The sequence below is a fragment of the Rhinoraja longicauda genome, chromosome 14 (genome assembly GCF_053455715.1).
Source record: "Rhinoraja longicauda isolate Sanriku21f chromosome 14, sRhiLon1.1, whole genome shotgun sequence".
NCBI classification, from domain to species: Eukaryota; Metazoa; Chordata; class Chondrichthyes; order Rajiformes; family Arhynchobatidae; genus Rhinoraja; species Rhinoraja longicauda.
Genome location: NC_135966.1, coordinates 34,146,590 through 34,166,934, shown reverse-complemented (window position 1 = coordinate 34,166,934; position 20,345 = coordinate 34,146,590). Strand labels below are relative to the sequence as shown.

The following is a 20,345-nucleotide window of genomic DNA, read 5'->3' as shown; positions in this document are numbered from 1 at the left end:
TCTGCTCTTTCTCTGTAGCTTTAACATCATATTCTACCCTGTGCATATTTTATTTTACACTACATGATATACTCATGTATGCTGTGATATCCATCGATAGCATGCAAAACAAAGTTGTTCACTGTACACATGGCAATAATAAACCAATACCTATCTCTTGGACGTAGGACTCAGCAAGCTGCTCTACAAATGAATCCTTGACTTCTTAACCCACATGCTGCAATCAGTAATGATAGGCATTAATGCCTTATCATATCATATCATATCATATATATACAGCCGGAAACAGGCCTTTTCGGCCCACCAAGTCCGTGCCGCCCAGCGATCCCCGTACATTAACACCATCCTACACCCACTAGGGACAATTTTTACATTTACCCAGCCAATTAACCTACATACCTGTACGTCTTTGGAGTGTGGGAGGAAACCGAAGATCTCGGAGAAAACCCACGCAGGTCACGGGGAGAACGTACAAACTCCTTACAGTGCAGCACCCGTAGTCAGGATCGAACCTGAGTCTCCGGCGCTGCATTCGCTGTAAAGCAGCAACTCTACCGCTGCGCTATCTCCATGATAATTCACAATTCGGTGCCCTGCAATGTTACTTCACCAGCACAGCCCCAAGGCAATCTTGACTTCACTCTATCAGAGATATTGCTTTTGATCAATCCATTCTTCCTTTGCCCTTTCTGCAGGTTGAAACTAATTTGTGTTTCCATTTTCCAGTTCTAATGAAGGGTCTATAACCTGAAACACTAACTTTTTTTTCATCATCCACAGACGCTGCCTGACCTGCTGGGCATTTCCAGCATTTTCTGTTTTTGTTTCAAAGTGCCTTATTGTTGATCAACAATATATTTTGAAACAGCAAATAATTCAAATGTAGATTTCACATAATTGTTAACAGTATTTAAAAAGAGTAAATGTGTTTGCCATCAATGAGTGAATAATGAGCTACTTTGTTGGAAAGCGTGCTTATCGGTGTGCAAAAAGCTGTAAAGTTGTACACTGAGTGGTGAAAAGATGACTCATTAATAACCACATACATAGTAAAGATTGTCCTGATCACGTTTACTTAAACATGCAAAAAACAGAATACATCTGAAAATAGACTAAGCATAAAAGATTACATTAGATGTCATTGAGAAAGGAAGCCACCTTTGGTACAAATGTAACAAAATGCATAGTTGCCGCAGGTGATTGAAGAAATAACCTCTGTGATTACTGTTGCTACAAACGCACAAAGTGATTCAGAAGAGTATTAAGCAGTCACAGTCTGACTTAGCCAAGATGAACAGCTGAAGCCAGTTTATTGTTTCATCCACATTTTGTTAGATACACAGTGGTGCACTTTGCCCTGCTCGCAAACTTAAAGAAACTTCTTCAACTAATTATTTCTGTGTTACGTAAAAACAGTTACATTCTTATCTTCAACTTTGAACACAGAGAAAAATATATCCAGTTGTCAGCTGTTAAAATACCCATGAAAATAATGGTGTATACATGCTGTTCTTCGACCCAAGTCCCAATTTGTTGAGACATGAAAAAAAACATGCATTAATTCTCGATCTGTTAAATTCAAATTCCCATGGAATGAAATTGCTTATGATGGCACTGAAAATAATCACTGCTTCATAAAGATTACAGATTTTGTGTATGTTTGCCTTCACTCAGTTCTTGACAATTTAGATTTCTTCTCCAGCTGGATATTTAATCAATATTTGCAAATGTATAACTTTTCATCTTAATACAATTAATCTGTCCTGTAGTCAGACCATAGGTTGACACTAGGGAGTGCAAACTGAAAATACATTTTCATAAGGTCACTGTCTTAGTTCACACATTAACAAAATACTATTTTAAATTTGTTTTTCTCACTGACTCCTGTGCATTTACAGCTGAACATATAAGAAACAAATGTTGCCTGACAGAAGAAATAGAGCCAAGCCAAATAAAAGCATTGAACTAAAATTATAAAACATTCAAGACAACAAGTTAGCATTTGAGTACACACAACAATATCTCTTCCAAATGTGACTTTAAATTTAATTTACAGAACCCTTGTGCCTACTCTGATGATCTGACTTGGATACCGGGAGTACACAGATTACCATGAGAGGAGGCATTACTCATTTTGTGGCTCCTCCATTGTACTTTTGCTTTCCCGCTTTTCCGAACGTTTGCTGCGCTTCTTCTTCTTTTTCGTAGAAGATGCAGAATGTTGCCTGTCCTGCTTGATAGCTTTGTCCTGGTGGCCGGAGAGCATGACTGGACTGCCGCCCATGTAGATGTTTGACTGATACTCATCAGCTTCCAGGGTTTCGAGGTTCTGTGGTGCAAACCTGGGGGTCCAGCCGGGTATACCACCTTCCAAATCTGGAGATGCTTTAATGTAATCCACATCTGTTGAATGAAACATGCATAAATATAATGATCATTTTCAGTTCATGATAACCATTAGATTGAATTCATGGAATCTGAAGTGAAGCACACATTTAGCACAAGCAACCGAGGGAAAATTTCCACTCTGTAGCTTCATTTCCATTGAACATTCATCGAACAACTATTATCCTTGATGGCGCCAATTTAGGCTCTGCTTCATTTACTGATATCTTTGTCCTTTCTATCTCCTCTACTTGTATTTAATTTGTTTTTCTCCTTTGTGACAGTTCTCATCCTTTGAAAAACTCCTAAGCCAATGCCCCACTGCAGCTAATATTATCTCTGCCTCATAAATTAATATTGTCCATTAGCAAGGGATATAAACATAAATTAACTGTGCAAAGCAATGAAACATCCAAGTTCTGCTTCACTTCCAATTTTAATTCCAAGGAATCAAAAATTCTTGTGTGGTATATGAAGCGTATCTTTACACCATATTTACGATTTCTATAAAGGTTTGGTTGAAGATAGGAAAGAAGAAAACTAAACTCAGTTAGGAGCAGTGCAGCTGGTAGAGCTTCTGCTTCACAGCTCCAGAGACGCGAGTTTGATCCTGACCTCTAGTGCTGTCTATGTGGAGTTTGCATGTTCTCCCTGTGACCCCGGAGGTTTCTTCAAGGTGCTCCAGTTTCCTTGCATATCCCAAAGACAAGCGGGTTTATAGGTTAATTGGTCACTGTAGAAATCACCCCAAATGTGCAAGGAATGGATGTGAAAGTGGGATAACATAGAACTAATGTGAACTCGGTGTAGCGCAAGACCTGTTTCTATGCTGTACCTCTGAACTAAACTAAAATAAACAGTTCATGTTCAAACTTGATCATACGTATCTAAACCAGTCATTCTGTGCCATTTCCGATTTTCCATTTGTGCTCACTCATGCCTGAACTTAAACCATCTTGACATAATCAAGGCCTATGCTACATTCATTATTTTTTTTCCCCAGATTTAGAAATGTGTCATCTACAGAAAACTTACTTCAGGCATTTTATTCTACATGAATTTATCAGCTGCATGTTTATTTTTAATTAGAAAGGAAATGAATTGCATTTGTACAGCACTTTTCATTTCTCCAGAATGCCCTACAGGATCTTTACTGTCAAATAATTACTGTGGAATAAATTCATTGAGGTGTTTTAGGAAAATACAATCTACAATGTGTGCACAATGCCATCCCACAAACAACAATGATCAACAGAATTACTTTGGTGTTTCTATTTATTTGTTTGTGGGATGTTGGAATCTCTGGCAAGCCCAGCAATGATTGTTCAAAAATCTGCAAAAAAGGGTGAGAAAGATATGACAGTCATAATCATAAAGACATACAGCTTGGGGACAGGCCCTATGGCCCAACTTGCCCATGTCGACCAAATTTCCCCATCTATGCTAGTCCCTTCTGCCCACGTGTGGTCCTGATCCCTCAAAACCTTTCTATCTATGTACCTGCCCAAATGTTATTATAATACCTGCCTCAGTATCCCCCCCTGCCTCGTTCCACATACCCACAACCTTCTGTGCGCATGTTGACCCTCAGGTTCCTATTAAATTTTGCCCCTCTCATCTTAAATCTATGTCACCTGCTTCAATGCTGACTGAACTCAACTGTCTAATACTTTTTGGAGTATTTTGCATTGAGTAAGACATATAACCAGAGCATCAGTTTGCTCTGGTAACAGAACATTCAACAAACATATAAAATGATGAGAGGCATAGATAAAGTAGACAGTTAAAACCTAATTTCCAAGGTGGAAATGTCAAAGATTAAAGACTAAAGAGCATAGCTTTCAGGTGCGAGTGCTGACGCTTAGAGGAGTTGTGCAGGGAAAGATCTTTTACACAGTGGGTGGTGGGTGCGGGAATGCGTTGCCAGGAATGGTGGTGGAGGCAAATATGATCCTGGGATTTACATCTGTGAGATAGGCACATGGGTATGCAGGGAATGTATGGATATAGATCATGTTCAGGCAGATGAGGTTAGCTTATCTTGGCATTATTTTTGGCACAGACATTGTAGGCTGAAGGACCTCTCCTTTGCTGTGATGTTCTATGATCTTTGTTTGAGGTCAGGCTGGCCTTAGGCAGTCTACCGCTGCGTCGCTGACCTTCCCGAGTTGGCAATGTGGAATTTAGCTTACTCCAGGATTCTATGGATCATTTATAATGTCTTTGTCATCAAAGTTTGCACAATCTCCTGTATTTTCCATTGATCATCTGATTTTTTTGTCATCATAGTTTCTACAATCTCTTGCATTTTTCATTGATCTTCTGAAGATGCTTTGGTAGCTCCAGAGAAACTAATGTGGGATTAACCTAAATCACCGTGCTTCCATTGTGTTGCCCAGCATTGTCATCACTACTTTCATAACCTCTCTCTTGCATGTTCCTCCTTTCTGCTTTATTCACCCTCCTTCCTCTCCCGTTGTCTTCCATCTACATCGAATTGAGGAGTAAATGAAAACCAAAAGAAAAAATAACTACTGATACTGGAAATCTGATGTTAAAAAGAAAAAAAATTCTCAGCAGGTCATGCAGAATCTGTTAAAAGAGAACGAGTTAATGCTTCAGGCCCTAGGTTTTAGCAAAGGGTTTAGCACTTGCAACTTTAACTGTTTCTCTCTCCATAAAATTTCAAGTGCTAAAACCTTTGCAAGAACCAAGGGCCTGAAGCATTGTTGCACGACCTTCCTCTTGCCCTATTGCTTGCTTCATGTTTTGTCCCTTAGGTCTATTTCACCATCTCAATTGTTAACTGACCTACCTAGATACAGAGGCAACTTAAGCTGATCCATCCTGTCCTATCCACACAAAGAGACTGCTCAGTTTCCTTTGTGTCCAGAGTGATCCAACTACAAACCATGCCTTCCACTACAGGACACAATGTGCTGGAGTAACTCAGCTGGTCAGGCAGCATCTCTGGAGAATGTGAATAGGTGACATTGCTGGTCAGGACCCTTAATCTGAAGAACGATACCCACCCGAAACATCGTCTATCCATTTTCTCCAGAGATGCTGCCTGACCCGCTGACTTACCTCAGCACATTGTGGTCTTTTGCATAAACAACCATCTGCAATTCCTTGTTTCTACTCTTCGTGGCTGCAGTTTATTCTTTCGATATATAGCGTAGAAACAAGCCTGAAGCCCACTGAGTTCATGCCGACCATTCAGCCTGTTCAACTGGTTCTATATTATTACACTTTCACGTCCACTCCCTGCACACTTGGGGCAATTTACAGTGGAGAATTAGTTAGTTAGTTCCTTTAGTTAGTTTAATTTATTGTCAGGTATAACGAGGTACAATGAAAAGCTTTTTGTTGCGTGCTAATCAGTCAGCGGAAAGACTATACATGATCACAATCCAGCCATCCATGGTGTACAGATACATGATAAATGGAATGGAATGTTAGTGCAAGGTAAAGTCCAATTAATTACCCGACAAATCCACATGATTTGGGGATGTGGGAGGAAATGGAGCACCTGGAGAAAACCCACACAGTCATAAGGAGAATGTCTATATTCCACAGACAATTCCCATGATCAAGATCGAAACCGGGTCTCTGGCACTGGGAGCCAGCAGCTCCACCAGCTGTGCCACTGTGCCACCACTGTCATCGCGCTGGCTATCTGTGTTCACAAAATAAGACTCCTGCATAACTCCTGGGATTCTACGGCAGCTTCATATCACAGAAAATGAGCGACTAACATACTTTCTTTGCCTTCTCCTTTCTCATCAGCTGCTTCAGTGAGGATATACAAGCTGATAACATTTGGTTGTTAAACCAGCTAGCGATGATAACTTGAAGCTATTTTACATTGAACATACCACATAGAAATGTATGGCCCTCTGTGCCAAACCTAATGCCAAGGTAAAGCAATCTCATCTGCTTATTCGTCCCTCATATCCCTCCATTCTCTGCATATCCATGTGCCTCTCCAAATATCTGAAACACCAATATCGTATCTGCTCCACCACAGTGAATTTTGCTCTGGATTGTCATCTCAGGAGCAGCAAAACGCAGGGTGCGTTTCCCAATTATATTCCCAATGAAAAGTTGTAACTCTGAACCTTCAACTCTGTTTCTCCTTCCACAGATGCTGGTTTTCACCATTTCTGTTCTTGTCCATATTTCCAGCAGTTGCAGTATTATGCTTTAATGTTGGCATTCCTCATAGATTATTTTTTACACTGCCACTGATTAATTTCATTCCATTGAAACGATTTTAATTTTTATACTGCTGTCTCAGCTAATTTTCACAGAGTGAGAATACAAACTTTTTTATTTGCCTGGCTAGGTATTGTTATTATTAGATTGCTTTTATTAAGTATGCCTCTGGGAGACTTTCTTAATTTCCAACTTAGCTATTGCTCCTTACGAGACTGGCTACCACTGCCAAAGTAGATATTGTTTTAATTTTTACTTTTTCCCTGTAGCATTTAGAATATGCACAGTTGCTTTTGTATATTCATGGTTTTTAATTTTATGCACCCAGTGAACAAAAGGATAATTATTTTGATATTGGTTTATTTGACAAATGGAAAAAAAGGATCAATTCGCTTTGATGGAAATGTGTTGGCACTAACATGAAGATGTTAAAGATTGGCTGCAGGCAAAAATGCACTAGAAAATCAGAAACTGGTCAGTTGAGAAATAATTAGCTTCGGAAATAATTTTAGTGATCGAACCATGAAATTTGAATGCCTTAAATACATAAATTCAGGGGTAATTTTGATATTAGAATATATTTGTACACTGCATCCATCCTATTGAAGTTACAATATAGGCAATGTCTATTGCAGAGCAGTCTGGTCACCATATGGTTTGGTTGTGTATCTTCTGTTTTAGTAGTGCTAAATCATCTTTCACACATGCAGTGCAGTCAGCAGGAAGCACGTTAAAGCACAGGGTGCTGCCGGGCATACTACTAAGGGTCAAAAATGTTGGAATGGAATGCCCGGACCTCAATCACATTTAAGCCCTATATTTCCCATATAATCTACTATTGGAAGCCCGCGTGCCCTATTTTAGTGGTGCGAAATCATCTTTCACGTACATACGTAAGTGAGCATAATGCACTTTAAGGCAAACGGTACCACCGGGCACATAACTAAATGCCCAAACTGTTGGGATACAATGACCACACCCTAATTAATTTTTGGCCCTGTATATATATTGATCATTTTTTAGTATAGAGATACAGCATAGATACTGTTCCTTAGGCCCACTGAGTCCATTGATCACCAATTCACACTAGGATCTGTCTTCACTAAGGAAGATACAAAAAATCTCCCAGATGTACTGGAGGACAGAGGATCTAGGGGGGTAGAGGCCCGGCAAGCCGTGCTATATGATTCTATGACTCCAATGTTTACAAAACAAACAGTTAATTTGGCGATACTTGGCAATTCAAATAGATGCAAACCTCAGAGTGTATTCAGAAGTTCCCTGCTGGTAAAAGAAGTGCATACAAAATATAATGAGCTTATCAGTGCTATATCGAAGTTGCATTTACAAAGATTGGTTTCACATTTAATTAAACCTGTTGTGACAGCTCCTTCTCAGAATTAATAGCTTTTAATTTTCCTGCACTTCCACATTGCATCTACGGAGTGATTATTTGCACGCCAAATGAGATGCATGGTGCCAAAATTGCTTCTGGGCATGTAAAGTGTGCTTCATAGTTTAGTTTAGTTTAGTTTAGAGATACAGGGTGAAAACAGGCCTTTTGGACAACCGAGTCCGCATCGACCAATGATCACCAGTAGCCTAGTTCTATCCTACATACTCGGGACAATTTACCAAAGCCATTTAACCTACAAACCAGCACATCTTTGGAATGTGGGAGGAAACCAGAGCACCCAGGGAAAACATAAGCAGTCACAGAGAGAACGTGGAACTCCATATAGACCGCAGCAGGAGTCTCTGGCGCTGTAAGGCTGCAGCTCTACCACTGCACTATTGTGCCACCTGTGAAAGCAAATAATGCACTCTGTATTTGAGACACTGGACAGCTGAGCAACTTTTGTGGTAGATTGCATGTGGAGAATTTCAGGCATAATGATGGGTTGCCACCCACATCATGGATTTGAAAAAGAAAAATCAGTATGGTCCATTTTACAGAATACAAAATAATGAACTTTTTGTGTTGGCAGAAACGCAAGCAGTTATAAATACTCCAGTCTGAAATTAAATCTTCTTGGATTTAATGAAAAAAAACTATATTACCGGGTGACAGAAAATTAAGGTTGAAACATGGTCATTACTGGTAAGGTTCCGAAAAATGATATTGGACATGATCCTCCTCACCGCCTGCACTGAAAATGATTTGGATTTTCTTTAAGCTAGAAACAAGTGAAAATATATTAGCTTTTTTTATTAGCATAGAAATGTATGGCCCCATGCATTACAGTCACCATACCTGAACAGGAATATCTGATGCATCCAATCAAGCACCCAACCAACAACCCAGAAGTAATATCAGTCTGATTTTCACAAAACCATGCTAAATGTAAGGACTGTAGTTGAACATGTGGCTAATGTGGCACAAATAATAACGCTCAGGCAAGTGTGAGTGATTGGGTCAGAATGGGTCCGTTAGGGAAAGTAATGAAAGCTGGAGAAATGTTAGCCAATAATCAAAACTGGTGGTCATAAGGAATCAATTGGTTGGCAGATTTGCTGGCTAAAAAGAGTTTATGATCTGAGAATTCATCAATATCCAGAGGAATGGCTCTATTGGTCATTGTACTTATTCGTTTAATCTCCAATTAATATGTCATGCTGTGCTATGTAGACACAAGGAACTGCAGATGCTGGGTTAAAAAAAAAGCAAGGTTCTGGAGTAACTCAGTGGGCCAGGATGAAGAAGGGACTCAATCTAAAAGGTTGCCCATCCATGTTCTCCAGAGATGCTGCCTGACCTGCTGAGTTACTCCAACATTTTGTGTCGTTTTCATGGTATGCAACTCTCTCCACCAACTTCTCTAGTGTGAGAAAGAAGATGACCTTTGCTTCTTCATCATTTCTCAGAGCATAGCACTGACTCAAAATGAAGTTGCTGCATTCTGATTTAGTCTGGCTTTCTTATTCTGTGCTGCTGTACTTCCATTAAAGCAGGGTGGCAGAGTGGCAGAGTGGTGGAGTTGCTGCCTTACAGTGCCAGAGACCTAGGATGTTGCCCGATAATGATGCGAGGGCCTGAGCTATAGTTTATTCTTTACAGATTATACTTTATTCCCTGGAGCACAGGTGGCCCTACAGATGTGTATATGATAATGAGTGGAATAGATAGGGTAAATGCACAGAGTCCTTTAGAGTAGGAGAATCAAGAAAAGGAGGACATAGGTTTAATGTGAGGGGAAGAAGGTTTGATAGGAGCCCAATGTGCAACTTTTTTACACAATGTGTGGTAGCTATATGGAAGAGAGGAGGTAGTTGAGGCAGGTACTATCACAACACTTAAAAAAGTGTCCCCATGCTGCATGACTCTGTGAGGCTATGACACTGTTTCTTTCAGCACGGTACTGGTAAAAATTATGCAGGGAGGGTCTGGCTTCTGCTAGATTGGGAAAGCAGAGGTCAATGCAGAGCCTCTTTTAAAGCACGTGGCTGGCTGCATCGTCAAGAATGCTCCTGCACTGAAACCCTGAATCTGACAGAATGCTGTTAAATATTCTGCTTGCATCTAATATTTATGAATCTCTTAGACTCTAATTGGGAGACAATAATGTGTTCATGTAATGAAAGACTAATGAGCTTAATGTTGGTGGTTGGCAAAATAAAGGAAACCTACAAAAGGAAAGAATAAAATATAATTGGGAAATGAAAAGTAGAATAACAGTTTATAGATAGAGCATGGAAGCAGGTCCTTCAGCCCACTGAGTCCATGTTGACTATTGATCACCCATTCACACTAGTTCTATTTTATCCCACTTTCTCATCCACTCCCCACATATTAGGGGCAAGTTTAAATAGGCCTATTAACCTACAAATCCACAAGTCTATCCGATGTGAAGGGAAGCGGAGCACCCAGAGAAACGCACAGGGTCAGAGGGAGAAAGTACAAACTCCATACAGACAGCACCCGAGGTCAGGATTGAATCCAGATCTCTGGTTCTGTGAGGCAACATCTCTACCAGTGTGCCACTGTGCCACCCAGGATTCTTGCAATAGCAAGGATTCTGGATTTTTTAACAAAATAATGGAAATAATAGATAATGATAATGAAGCATATGCAATTAATCTATATTTTCCTACAGTTTTGAAGGAATTCTGAGGCATAATAAACATAAAGGTCACGAAATACAGTGTTTGGGAAAAATATAGTAGAATGAAAGATGTAGTTGACTTTACGAAAGCAGTCAGTGGGTGTAAATGTCATTCACAATTGAAGAAGACCAGTGGTGGTGTTCCACGCTGATCAGTGTGCGACCACTGCCTTTCGAAATTGGCACTGGAGATTTTGATTTTGGAATCAAAAGCATGATACCAAATTGGATGGAAGTTCGGGGTTGGGGGAGGTTACTATTAAAAATCAAAACTGAGAGTGCTGGAGTAACTCAGCAGGTCAGGCAGCATCTCTGGAGAAGTTGGATAGGTGACGTTTCAAGTCGAGACCCTTCTTAGGACTGCAACATATAACAGGAGGACAATAATAAGATGATCAAATAATAATCATGTGAGGTTCAATGCAGATAATTATATTATGAGCAATAATCACCAGAAGTTGAACCATATGTTTGGAAAGACAAACCCAACAGCATTGAAAAATTGTGAAGTGATCATAGTGTGAAGAAGGGTTCTGACATGAAACATCACCTTTCCATGTTCTCCAGAGATACTGCTTGACCCGCTGAGTTACTCTAGCATTTTGTGTACCAAAGTGATCTTAACCTGTATTCAAAGCGTAAGCCGGCTTATAGCACCGCATGCAGTTTTGGTTGCTATATTGTAGAAGTACAGAGGTATAGAGGTATTGCAGAGGGTAGCGAGATTTCTGCGATATAAAATGTGGTGCTATTCACATCAGGTAAGCAGGTATAAATTATAGCACTTTGCTTTTGATGAAAGAAAGCTGAAATATATCGTAATGGAGGTCTTTAAAAGCATCCAAAAACATGCCGCTATTACAAGAAAAATCTCATGGAGGAACCCATTATGAAAATCATGGGCCAGCAATTCAGGCATTTTTCTTCTTCAGCTTTAAAATTATGAAAGGTTTTGATGGACCGAACAGGGAGAGAATGTTTCCACATGAGGAAAAATATAAAATAGCCACTAAGAAATGCAAAAAAGAATTTAGAAATTTAGTGTAGTTTATTGGTTTAGTTTATTATTGTCATGTGCACCAAGGTGCATTGAAAAGCTTTTTGTTGCGTGTTTTACAGACAGTGATAAGACTATATATGATACCAATCAAGCAGTCCACAGTGTATGGGTACAGGTTAATGGCCATAATATTTAATGCAAGATAAAGTCCAGTAAACTTTGATTAAAGATAGTTCAAAGATCTCCAATGAGGTCAGGACGACTCTCTTGTTGGTGAGTGGATGGATCATTTGCTTGATAACAGCTGGGAAGAAACTGTCTCTGAATCTGGAGGTATAGGTTTTTAAACCTCTGTACCTCTTGCCTGATGGGAGAGGGGAGAAGAGGGAATGGCCGGAGTGAGACTGGTCCTTGATTATGCTGGTGGCCTTGCTGAGGCAGCGTGAAATGTAGATGTTATTAATGGAAGGGAGGTTGGTTTGCATGATGGTCTAGGCTACATCCATAACTCTCTACAATTTCTCGCAGTCTTGGATGAAGCTCTTCCCAAATCATGCTGTGATGCATCCTGATAAAATGCTTTTTAAAGTGCATTTATAGAGGTTGGTGAGGGTTGTTGGGGATATGCCGAACTTCATAAGCCTTCTAGGGAAGTAACTTTACCGAATGAATGATAAGAAAGTGGAGTTTGTTTTGACAGGGAGCCATTGAAGCGAAGAAGGTGCACACATCAAAGAGAAGGTTGGACAACAAGATAAGGTAGAAGGAACCAGAAGGTAATGCTGATTGATTTAGCTGAATTGAGAAGGGAGAAGGCATAAGTAAGACATAATAGCTGCGTGAAACAGATGGGCTAAATGCCCTGTTTCAGGGCTCAATATTCTGGGATAATATTACGAGCATTGAGAATGGAGATGAGGAGGAATTTGCTAAAGCTTGGTGAATCTGTGGAATTTATTGCCACAATCGGCTGTGGAGGCGGTCATTGGGTATTTTTAAAGCAGAGATTGATAGGTTAATGATAAGTAAGGGCATTAAAGGTCACAGAGACAAGGCAGGGGAAGGGTTTGATTGAGAAAAATAAGCCAGTCATTTTCAAATGATGGAGTAGACTCAGTGGGCAAAAGGGCTTAATTCTGCTCCTATGTTTTTTGATCCGATGGTCATTGCTGCTGGCAAGCTGGCTATTGCCAGTGAGGACTGATATTGATATATTAAAAGTGTAAAACTGCATAGGAAGCATAACCCGGCTATGGGCAGATGGTGTGATATTGATGATAAGTGGGAATGCGTGATGGCAGCTATCATTCGGGTGAGTCATGCATAGGTTATGGAAGGAATTCCATGTTTGCCTGCGGTGGACGAGAGGTGATGGGGATAGGGTAAGAAAATAACTGCGGATGCTGGTGCAAATCAAAGGTATTTATTCACAAAATGTTGGAGTAACTCAGCAGGTCAGGCAGCATCTCAGGAGAGAAGGAATGGGTGACGTTTCGGGTCGAGACCCTTCTTCAGACTGATGTCAGGGGGGCGGGACAAAGGAAGGATATGGGTGGAGACAGGAAGATAGAGGGAGAACTGGGAAGGGGGAGGGGAAGAGAGGGACAGAGGAACTATCTAAAGTTTGAGAAGTCAATGTTCATACCGCTAGGCTGCAAGCTGCCCAAGCGAAATATGAGGTGCTGTTCCTCCAATTTCCGGTGGGCCTCACTATGGCACTGGAGGAGGCCCATGACAGAAAGGTCAGACGGGGAGTGGGAGGGGGAGTTGAAGTGCTCAGCCACCGGGAGATCAGATTGGTTAAAGCGGACTGAGCGAAGGTGTTGAGCGAAACGATCGCCGAGCTTGCGTTTGGTTTCGCCGATGTAAAGAAGTTGACATCCAGAGCAGCGGATGCAATAGATGAAGTTGGAGGAGGTGCAGGTGAACCTCTGTCTCACCTGGAAAGACTGTTTGGGTCCTTGGATGGAGTTGAGGGGGGAGGTAAAGGAACAGGTGCTGCATCTCCTGCGGTTGCAGGGGAATGTGCCCGGGGATGGGGTGGTTTTGGTAGGAAGGGACGAGTGGACCAGGGAGTTACGGAGGGAATGGTCTCTGCGGAACACAGAAAGGGGAGGGGATGGGAAGATGTGGTCAGTGGTGGGGTCCCATTGTAGGTGACGGAAATGTTGGCGGATGATTTGTTGGATACGCCGGCTGGTGGGGTGGAAGGTGAGAACGAGGGGGATTGTGGCCTTGTTACGAATGGCGGGAGGGGGAGCAAGAGCGGAGCTGCGGGATGTAGAAGAGACCCTAGTGAGAGCCTCATCTATAATGGAAGAGGGGAAGCCCCGTTTCCTGAAGAATGAGGACATCTCTGATGCCCTCGTGTGAAACACCTCATCCCGGGCGCAGACGGAGGACTTGGGAGTAGGGGATAGATTTTTTGCAGGAGACAGGGTGGGAAGAAGTGTAGTCCAGATAGTTGTGCGAGTCAGTGGGTTTATAGTAGATGTCAATCACTAGTCTGTCTCCTGTGACGGAGATGGTGAGGTCCAGAAACGGGAGGGAGATGTCAGAGATAGTCCAAGTATATTTAAGGGCAGGATGGAAATTGGAAGTGAAGTGTATGAAGTCAGTGAGTTCTTCATGGGTACAATGCAGTCGTCGATCGAATCAATGACAGTAGGCTCAAGGGTGGCACGCTGGCAGAGCAGTGGGGTTGCTGCCTTACAGCGCCAGAGACCCGGGTTCAATCTCGACTACAGGTGCAGTCTGTATGGAGTTTTGTACGTTTCCCTCATGATGGCGTGGATTTTCCCCGGGTCCTCTGGTTTCCTCCCACACTCCAAAGACGTACAGGTTTGAAGGTTAATTGACTTTGGTAAAAATTGTAAATTACTGTGCAGGATAGGGCTGGTGTGTGGGGGCGGATGGTCGATGAAGGGCCTGTTTCCACGTTGTATCTTTAAACTAAACCAGTAAATGTGTGTTCGTTGGTCGGCGTGAACTCAGTTGGCTGAAGGGCTTGTTTCCACATTGTATTTCTAAACTTAACTAAAACTAAACAATTTGTATCATTTCAATGGGACTTACACTCGTAGGACTTCTCTGCTCCATCCAGTAACTTGATTATTGCTCTGCTTGGTAGCCATTACATAGAAACATAGAAAATAGGTGCAGGAGGAGGCCATTTGGCCCTTCGAGCCAGCACCGCCATTCATTGTGATCATGGCTGATCATCCACAATCAATAACCTGTGCCTGCCTTCACCCCATATCCCTTGATTCCACTAACCCCTAGAGCTCTATCTAACAAACTACCAAACAATTGTGGGTAGAATTAGAATATCTAATTCGCAACAATTTTAAATAGATGAAAATGATTTAACTGAAATTAAATATAAATAACACTTTGCTAGTTACATTTGCTCATTATATTATCTTCAGTTACATGTAACAGAATTAGTGATATATCTAATCATGCCCTTATACTTGAGCAGTTTTATACTACAGCTTCCTCAAAGTTCTGCAAAGGAGGAAAATTAAAGGAAATTCCTAAAGCAGATTAATTCAGTCTGAAGGCATGTCCTGTATTTTGGGCAGGGTTGTTTTGCAACATGACATTTTTAAACCAGCACAAAGACCTGCAGAAACTGAATTTACATGAAATGAAATTTGTACCGAGCTTTGCATGGTTTCTTTGTGCGGCTTCTGCCAAATTCGGGGGAATTGGATCGATTCATCCATCTCAGCCATGAGATGCTCCAGGCCCTGACTTCCCAACATGGTTGCTCCTCATTTTAATCATATGGGTATTTACATTATAAAGGCTAGACAGAACACGATGAGCCACAGGGTGAATGGCTGTACTGAATAATTCTATTTGTAATGTAGTACTATGACATATGGAGCTTCTTGCTTCCCAAAAGCATTCTCCATGTCGTACTTTGCTGAAGAACGAGAAGCAGATACTGAAGCATTGCAACTCATACAGCAAAATGGTTTCTATACTTTATATTTTGTCAGCTGATAACCATATTCTCAGTTTAAATGGTCATGCCTATTCCCTCTCCATGCTTCACTGCTACAATAAAAATAAGGTGCACATTTATAGGGGGATTCTCAAATGGCTTCAGTGGAAAAAGCAGATTTTAGTTTTTAGTATTAGAGGCAGCGCGGAAACAGGCCCTTCGGCCCACTGAGTCCACGCTAACCAACGATCCCTGTACACTATACGTTAGGGACAATTTTAATTTTTTACCAAAGCCAATTAACCTATATATCTTTGGAGTGTGGGAGGAAACCAGAGCTTCCAGGGAAAGCCCTCGCGGTCACGGGGAAGCTCCATACTGACAGCACCTGTAGTCAGAATCGAACCCGGGTCTCCAACACTGTCATGCAGCAACTCTACTGCTGTGCCACCTTGCCACCAATAAGCAAAAGGTAAACCAAACAAAATTAGCACAAATAATTTTATTTTTGTTCAGAGAGAATATGCTGAATATCTGGAGAGATAAGTGCTGCAGATTCTGGATTACAGAAAAAGAAACAAGACTTGCAGGAGTAACTCAGCGGCTCAAGCAGCACCTCTGGAGAACATGGATAGGTGATATTTCACAAAGCCAGGAGCATGGTCAATAGAGCAGGAGAGCGGGAGGAATCACGGAGGGAAGGGTGGTGGGGGGACAGTGAAAGACAGTTTCTCAGGCCTCACCTCTGTGAGAGGAAGAGAAATTAGGCATACTAGGGGGGAGATTTTGCAGTGGAGCAGTAAAAAAGAAGATGCAAGGAACTGCAGATGCTGGTTTACTTTATTTGTTATTTTTTAGAGATACAGCGGGGAAACAGGCCCTTCGGCCCACGGACCTGCGATCTCCACACATTAGTTCTATCCTGCACTCTAGGGCCAATCTACTGAGGCCAATTAACCTACAAACCTGCATGTCTTTGGAAAGTGGGAGGAAACTGAAGCACCTGGAGAAAACCCACACCGCCACAAACTCCATACAGACAACACCCACTGTCAGAATTGAACCCAGTTCTCTGGCGCTGTGTCACCAAGCCTACTGCTGTGCCACTGTGTTGTCCTGCACCTCCTCTCTTCCAGCTTTCTCCACCCATCCCACTACGATCAGACTGAAGAATAGTCCTGACCCAAAACGCCATCTACCCATGTTCTCCAGATATGCTGCCTGATCCACCGAATTACTCCAGCACATTGTGCCTTTCTTTTTTGCTGAATATCTGGTTTTGCCACAATTAGATTTGTCTTTATACTGCAGGAATAATGATTTTTGTAAGGTTATGGATATGGTTTCAGGAACGAGAGATGTTAGCTACAGTGTTAGGCTGGGTAAACTGGGATTGTTCACCTTGGAGCAAAGGTGATTAGGGAATGTTTGAGGTGTACAAGATCATGATGGGTTAAGATACAGCAGAGAAAGGAACCCTGTTCCCATTATCAAAAGATGTTTGTCCAAAATACAAGGAAAGGTTTAAAGGGATATGGGCCATACACGAGCAGGTGGGACTAGTGTAGATGGGGCACCTTGGTCGGCATGGGCAAATTGTGCCAAAAGGCCTACTTCCATGCTATTTCACTCTGTGACTCTATCTGTCCATTTAAATTTAATAGTAACACAGATTTTTGAAGGAAATATGGAGGCTGTGACGAAAAGCTTCTTACTCAATGAGCTGTAATAATCTGGAATAGACTGCTGACAAGAGTGAAGGAAATCAAAGCAATCATGATGTTGAAAGGAAATTGGATAGGGACTTGCAAGAAATATACTTGCATGTGCATATCTAATACAACACTAGAGCATGAAAAATAGGATATACTGTATTGTTCGTGAAAGAGCTGGCATAAACCGCCAGATAAACATTCTTCTGAATTTGAAATTATTTTGTATCTCAAAGTTAGTATTTATTTTTAATATTTAGTTTAGATTACAGAGTGGAAACAGGCTCTTTGGCCCACTGAGTCCGCACCATCCAGCAATCGCCAAATACGCCAGCACTATCGTACACACTAGAGACAACATACAATTTTTACCGAAGCCAATTAACCTACAAACCTGTATGTTCTTGTGGGAGGAAAACGGAGCATCCGGAGGAAATCCACGCAGTCACGGAGAGAACATACCGGCACCATACAGACAGCCCCATAGACAGAATCGAACCCGGGTCTCTGGTGCTGTAAGGCAGCAACTCTACCTCTACGCCATCGTGCCGCCAATTACAGTTTAATGTGGTTATTTTTGTTCCTGCAGGTCTTCTTCTTTCTCTTTGTTTATTGTGCTTAGTTTTCTCTCTCTCTTATAATTCCTCTCATTTGACCTTGCCTCCATCTTTCTACTATCTTAACAGTTTGTAATTGTATATTGTGAGAGTACGATCCTGCATATGTGCATGAATGCAGCCTAGGTAAATAATCAAACATTGACTCCCTTTATTTTCCATTGTTGCTACTTCATCCATATTCCCAACATTTATTTCAGAATTTGTGTAACTAATATGTTCCTCATCCCTTAATTCCTTTTTCCTTGGTTTGTAAATGGCCTGGAAACTCAATGCAATTTTACTCCACTGCAAATTCACTTCAAGGCATGGCTACCATGAAGAAGTTCTTCTCTTTTCAACAGAAGTTCTGAGCCCTTCTTCCATAGTTCACCCATCTATCAATCACACCTCCTCACCTGTACCCAACTATCACCTAACATAATGTGTTCCTCCAGAAGTTTGGATTTTTGCTCCTTCTGTTGTTTTCATTGCTCTGGTTCCACCTATCACCTCCCAATATCTGTCTCTACCCTCCATACTCTCATTCCCCACTTGATTCTATTTGCCTAATATTTTCCACGCTCACCTTTCTCCGCCCATCACCTATCAGTCTCAACAGTCCCCCCTTCCCACCACCTTGCTCCATTGTGCAGCACTTCTGGCAATGGGTGTGAAACAGGTTCAGGAGTCCAATTGTCATGAGAAGTGTCAGCTCCTATACTATCTCTCAGAATGTAGAAGAGAGGGGATTGGTCAGGTTGGCAGGCATCCTTGATGATACCTACACCCTTCCTGATGCAATGCACTGTGAAGATGGACTGGATGGAAGGAAGTGACAAGCCTGTGATGGATTGGGCTGCGTTCACCATTCTCTGCAAGTTCATGCAGTAAAGGCAGAGCAGAGCAGTTGCCATGGAGGCTGAAATCTATTGCATTAGAATACTTTCTATTGCTCGTCTGTGGAAGTTTGAAAGAATATTTGTGGACAATTGGAATCTTCTCAGACTCCGAAGAAAGTAAACAAGCCATCAATGTGAAGGGACCAAGTTAGTTTGTTGGTGAACAAAAAAGTACACAAAGTGCTGGAGTAACTCAGCAGGTCAGGCAGCATCTCTGAACATGGTTAGGCAACTTTTTGGATCAGAACGCTTCCTCGGTCTGATTGTATATTGTTGTGATAAGGATGCCTAAGAACCAGAAGCTGCTAACCATCTGCACAACACAAGAATTGGGTTACGTTCATCTGCACATCTGAGAATTGGGTTACGTTCATCCGGCTGCTCTCTCCAGCATCCAACTCTTTCCTTGCTGATGATTAGGGCTTGGTTGTTGGCCTGACACCACCACACAAGATTCTCGATCGCTTTCTTGTATTTTGTCTCCTCATTGTTGTTGATCCGACCATAAACAATTGTATCATTGGCAAACTCAAAGTTTGAGTTGATGTTGTACTTGGCCACATAGAGTACAGTAAGGGACTGAACAAAGAACCCTGCAGGACATCAGTTTTGAGGGTCAGGGTAGAGGAAATTTAACGTAGTTTAGAGATACAGTGTGGAAACGGACTCTTCAGCCCACCGAGTCCATGCTGACCTTCGACCACCCGTACACTAATTCTGTGTTATTCGTCTTTCACATGCTGCACGCTAGAAACAATTTACAAAAGCCAATAAAACTGCAAACCTGCAAGTCTTTGGAATGTGTGAGGAATCCGAAGCACCTCGAGAAAAATCCATGCAGTCACAGGGAGAATGTTCAAACTCCATGCAGACAGCACACTTCGCGAGGATTGAATGCAGGTCTCTGGTTGCTATGAGGCAGCAACTCCACTTCTGTGCCACTGTGCCGGCCAGGTTTTACGACCAATTTTGATCAACTAACTTCTGCCAGTCAGGAAGTTCAGAAGCCAGTAGCAGATGAATGCCCCTAGGCCAAAGTTCAAGTGTGAGTATGTGGAGGATATTCTATTTTTATTTCAGTTCAATATTCATTGGGATGCCAACTAAAGAACTGTGGTTTGCTTAATTTCTTTATCTTTGCACCATTCTTATTAATAGTTCCAACAATATATGTCCATTTCTTGTGATGGAGTAGTCTTAACATAAACATGATAATGTCCCAGGGAAAAAGTGGATGGTAATGAGAAAAATAAGTGAAGGAAATATGGCTCCAGAGGAGATATGAAAGGGCTCGGCAGACTCATTACCTGAAACATTATCTCCAATGTAATTTTGGAAAGCGCACTATTACAAAATGAGGCATCGTTCCTTGAAATTAGGTTAAATTTTGGAACAGATTATGAGGCTGAGTGCAGAGTGGGAGTATGGAAAATGAAACCATCAACTCAGCAATACAGTGTCGGTGACAAAAATCAGT

General features: G+C 41.6%; 1 protein-coding gene across 7 annotated transcripts in view; it reads right to left on the bottom strand.

The window, feature by feature from the left end:
- Positions 1 to 1,063: 1,063 nt before the first annotated feature.
- Positions 1,064 to 20,345, bottom strand: part of LOC144600206 (protocadherin gamma-A11-like) — a 220,562-nt gene continuing 201,280 nt past the window's right edge. For 6 of the 7 annotated variants that reach the window (XM_078411696.1, XM_078411698.1, XM_078411695.1 and 3 more), the window contains exon 4: positions 1,064 to 2,403. In XM_078411696.1, the coding sequence (XP_078267822.1) occupies positions 2,126 to 2,403 (278 nt within the window). In that variant the 3' untranslated portion in view covers positions 1,064 to 2,125. Of the gene's footprint in view, positions 2,404 to 19,661; positions 19,896 to 20,345 lie in introns of those variants that run through there. The other variant, XM_078411701.1, reaches the window with a different exon arrangement.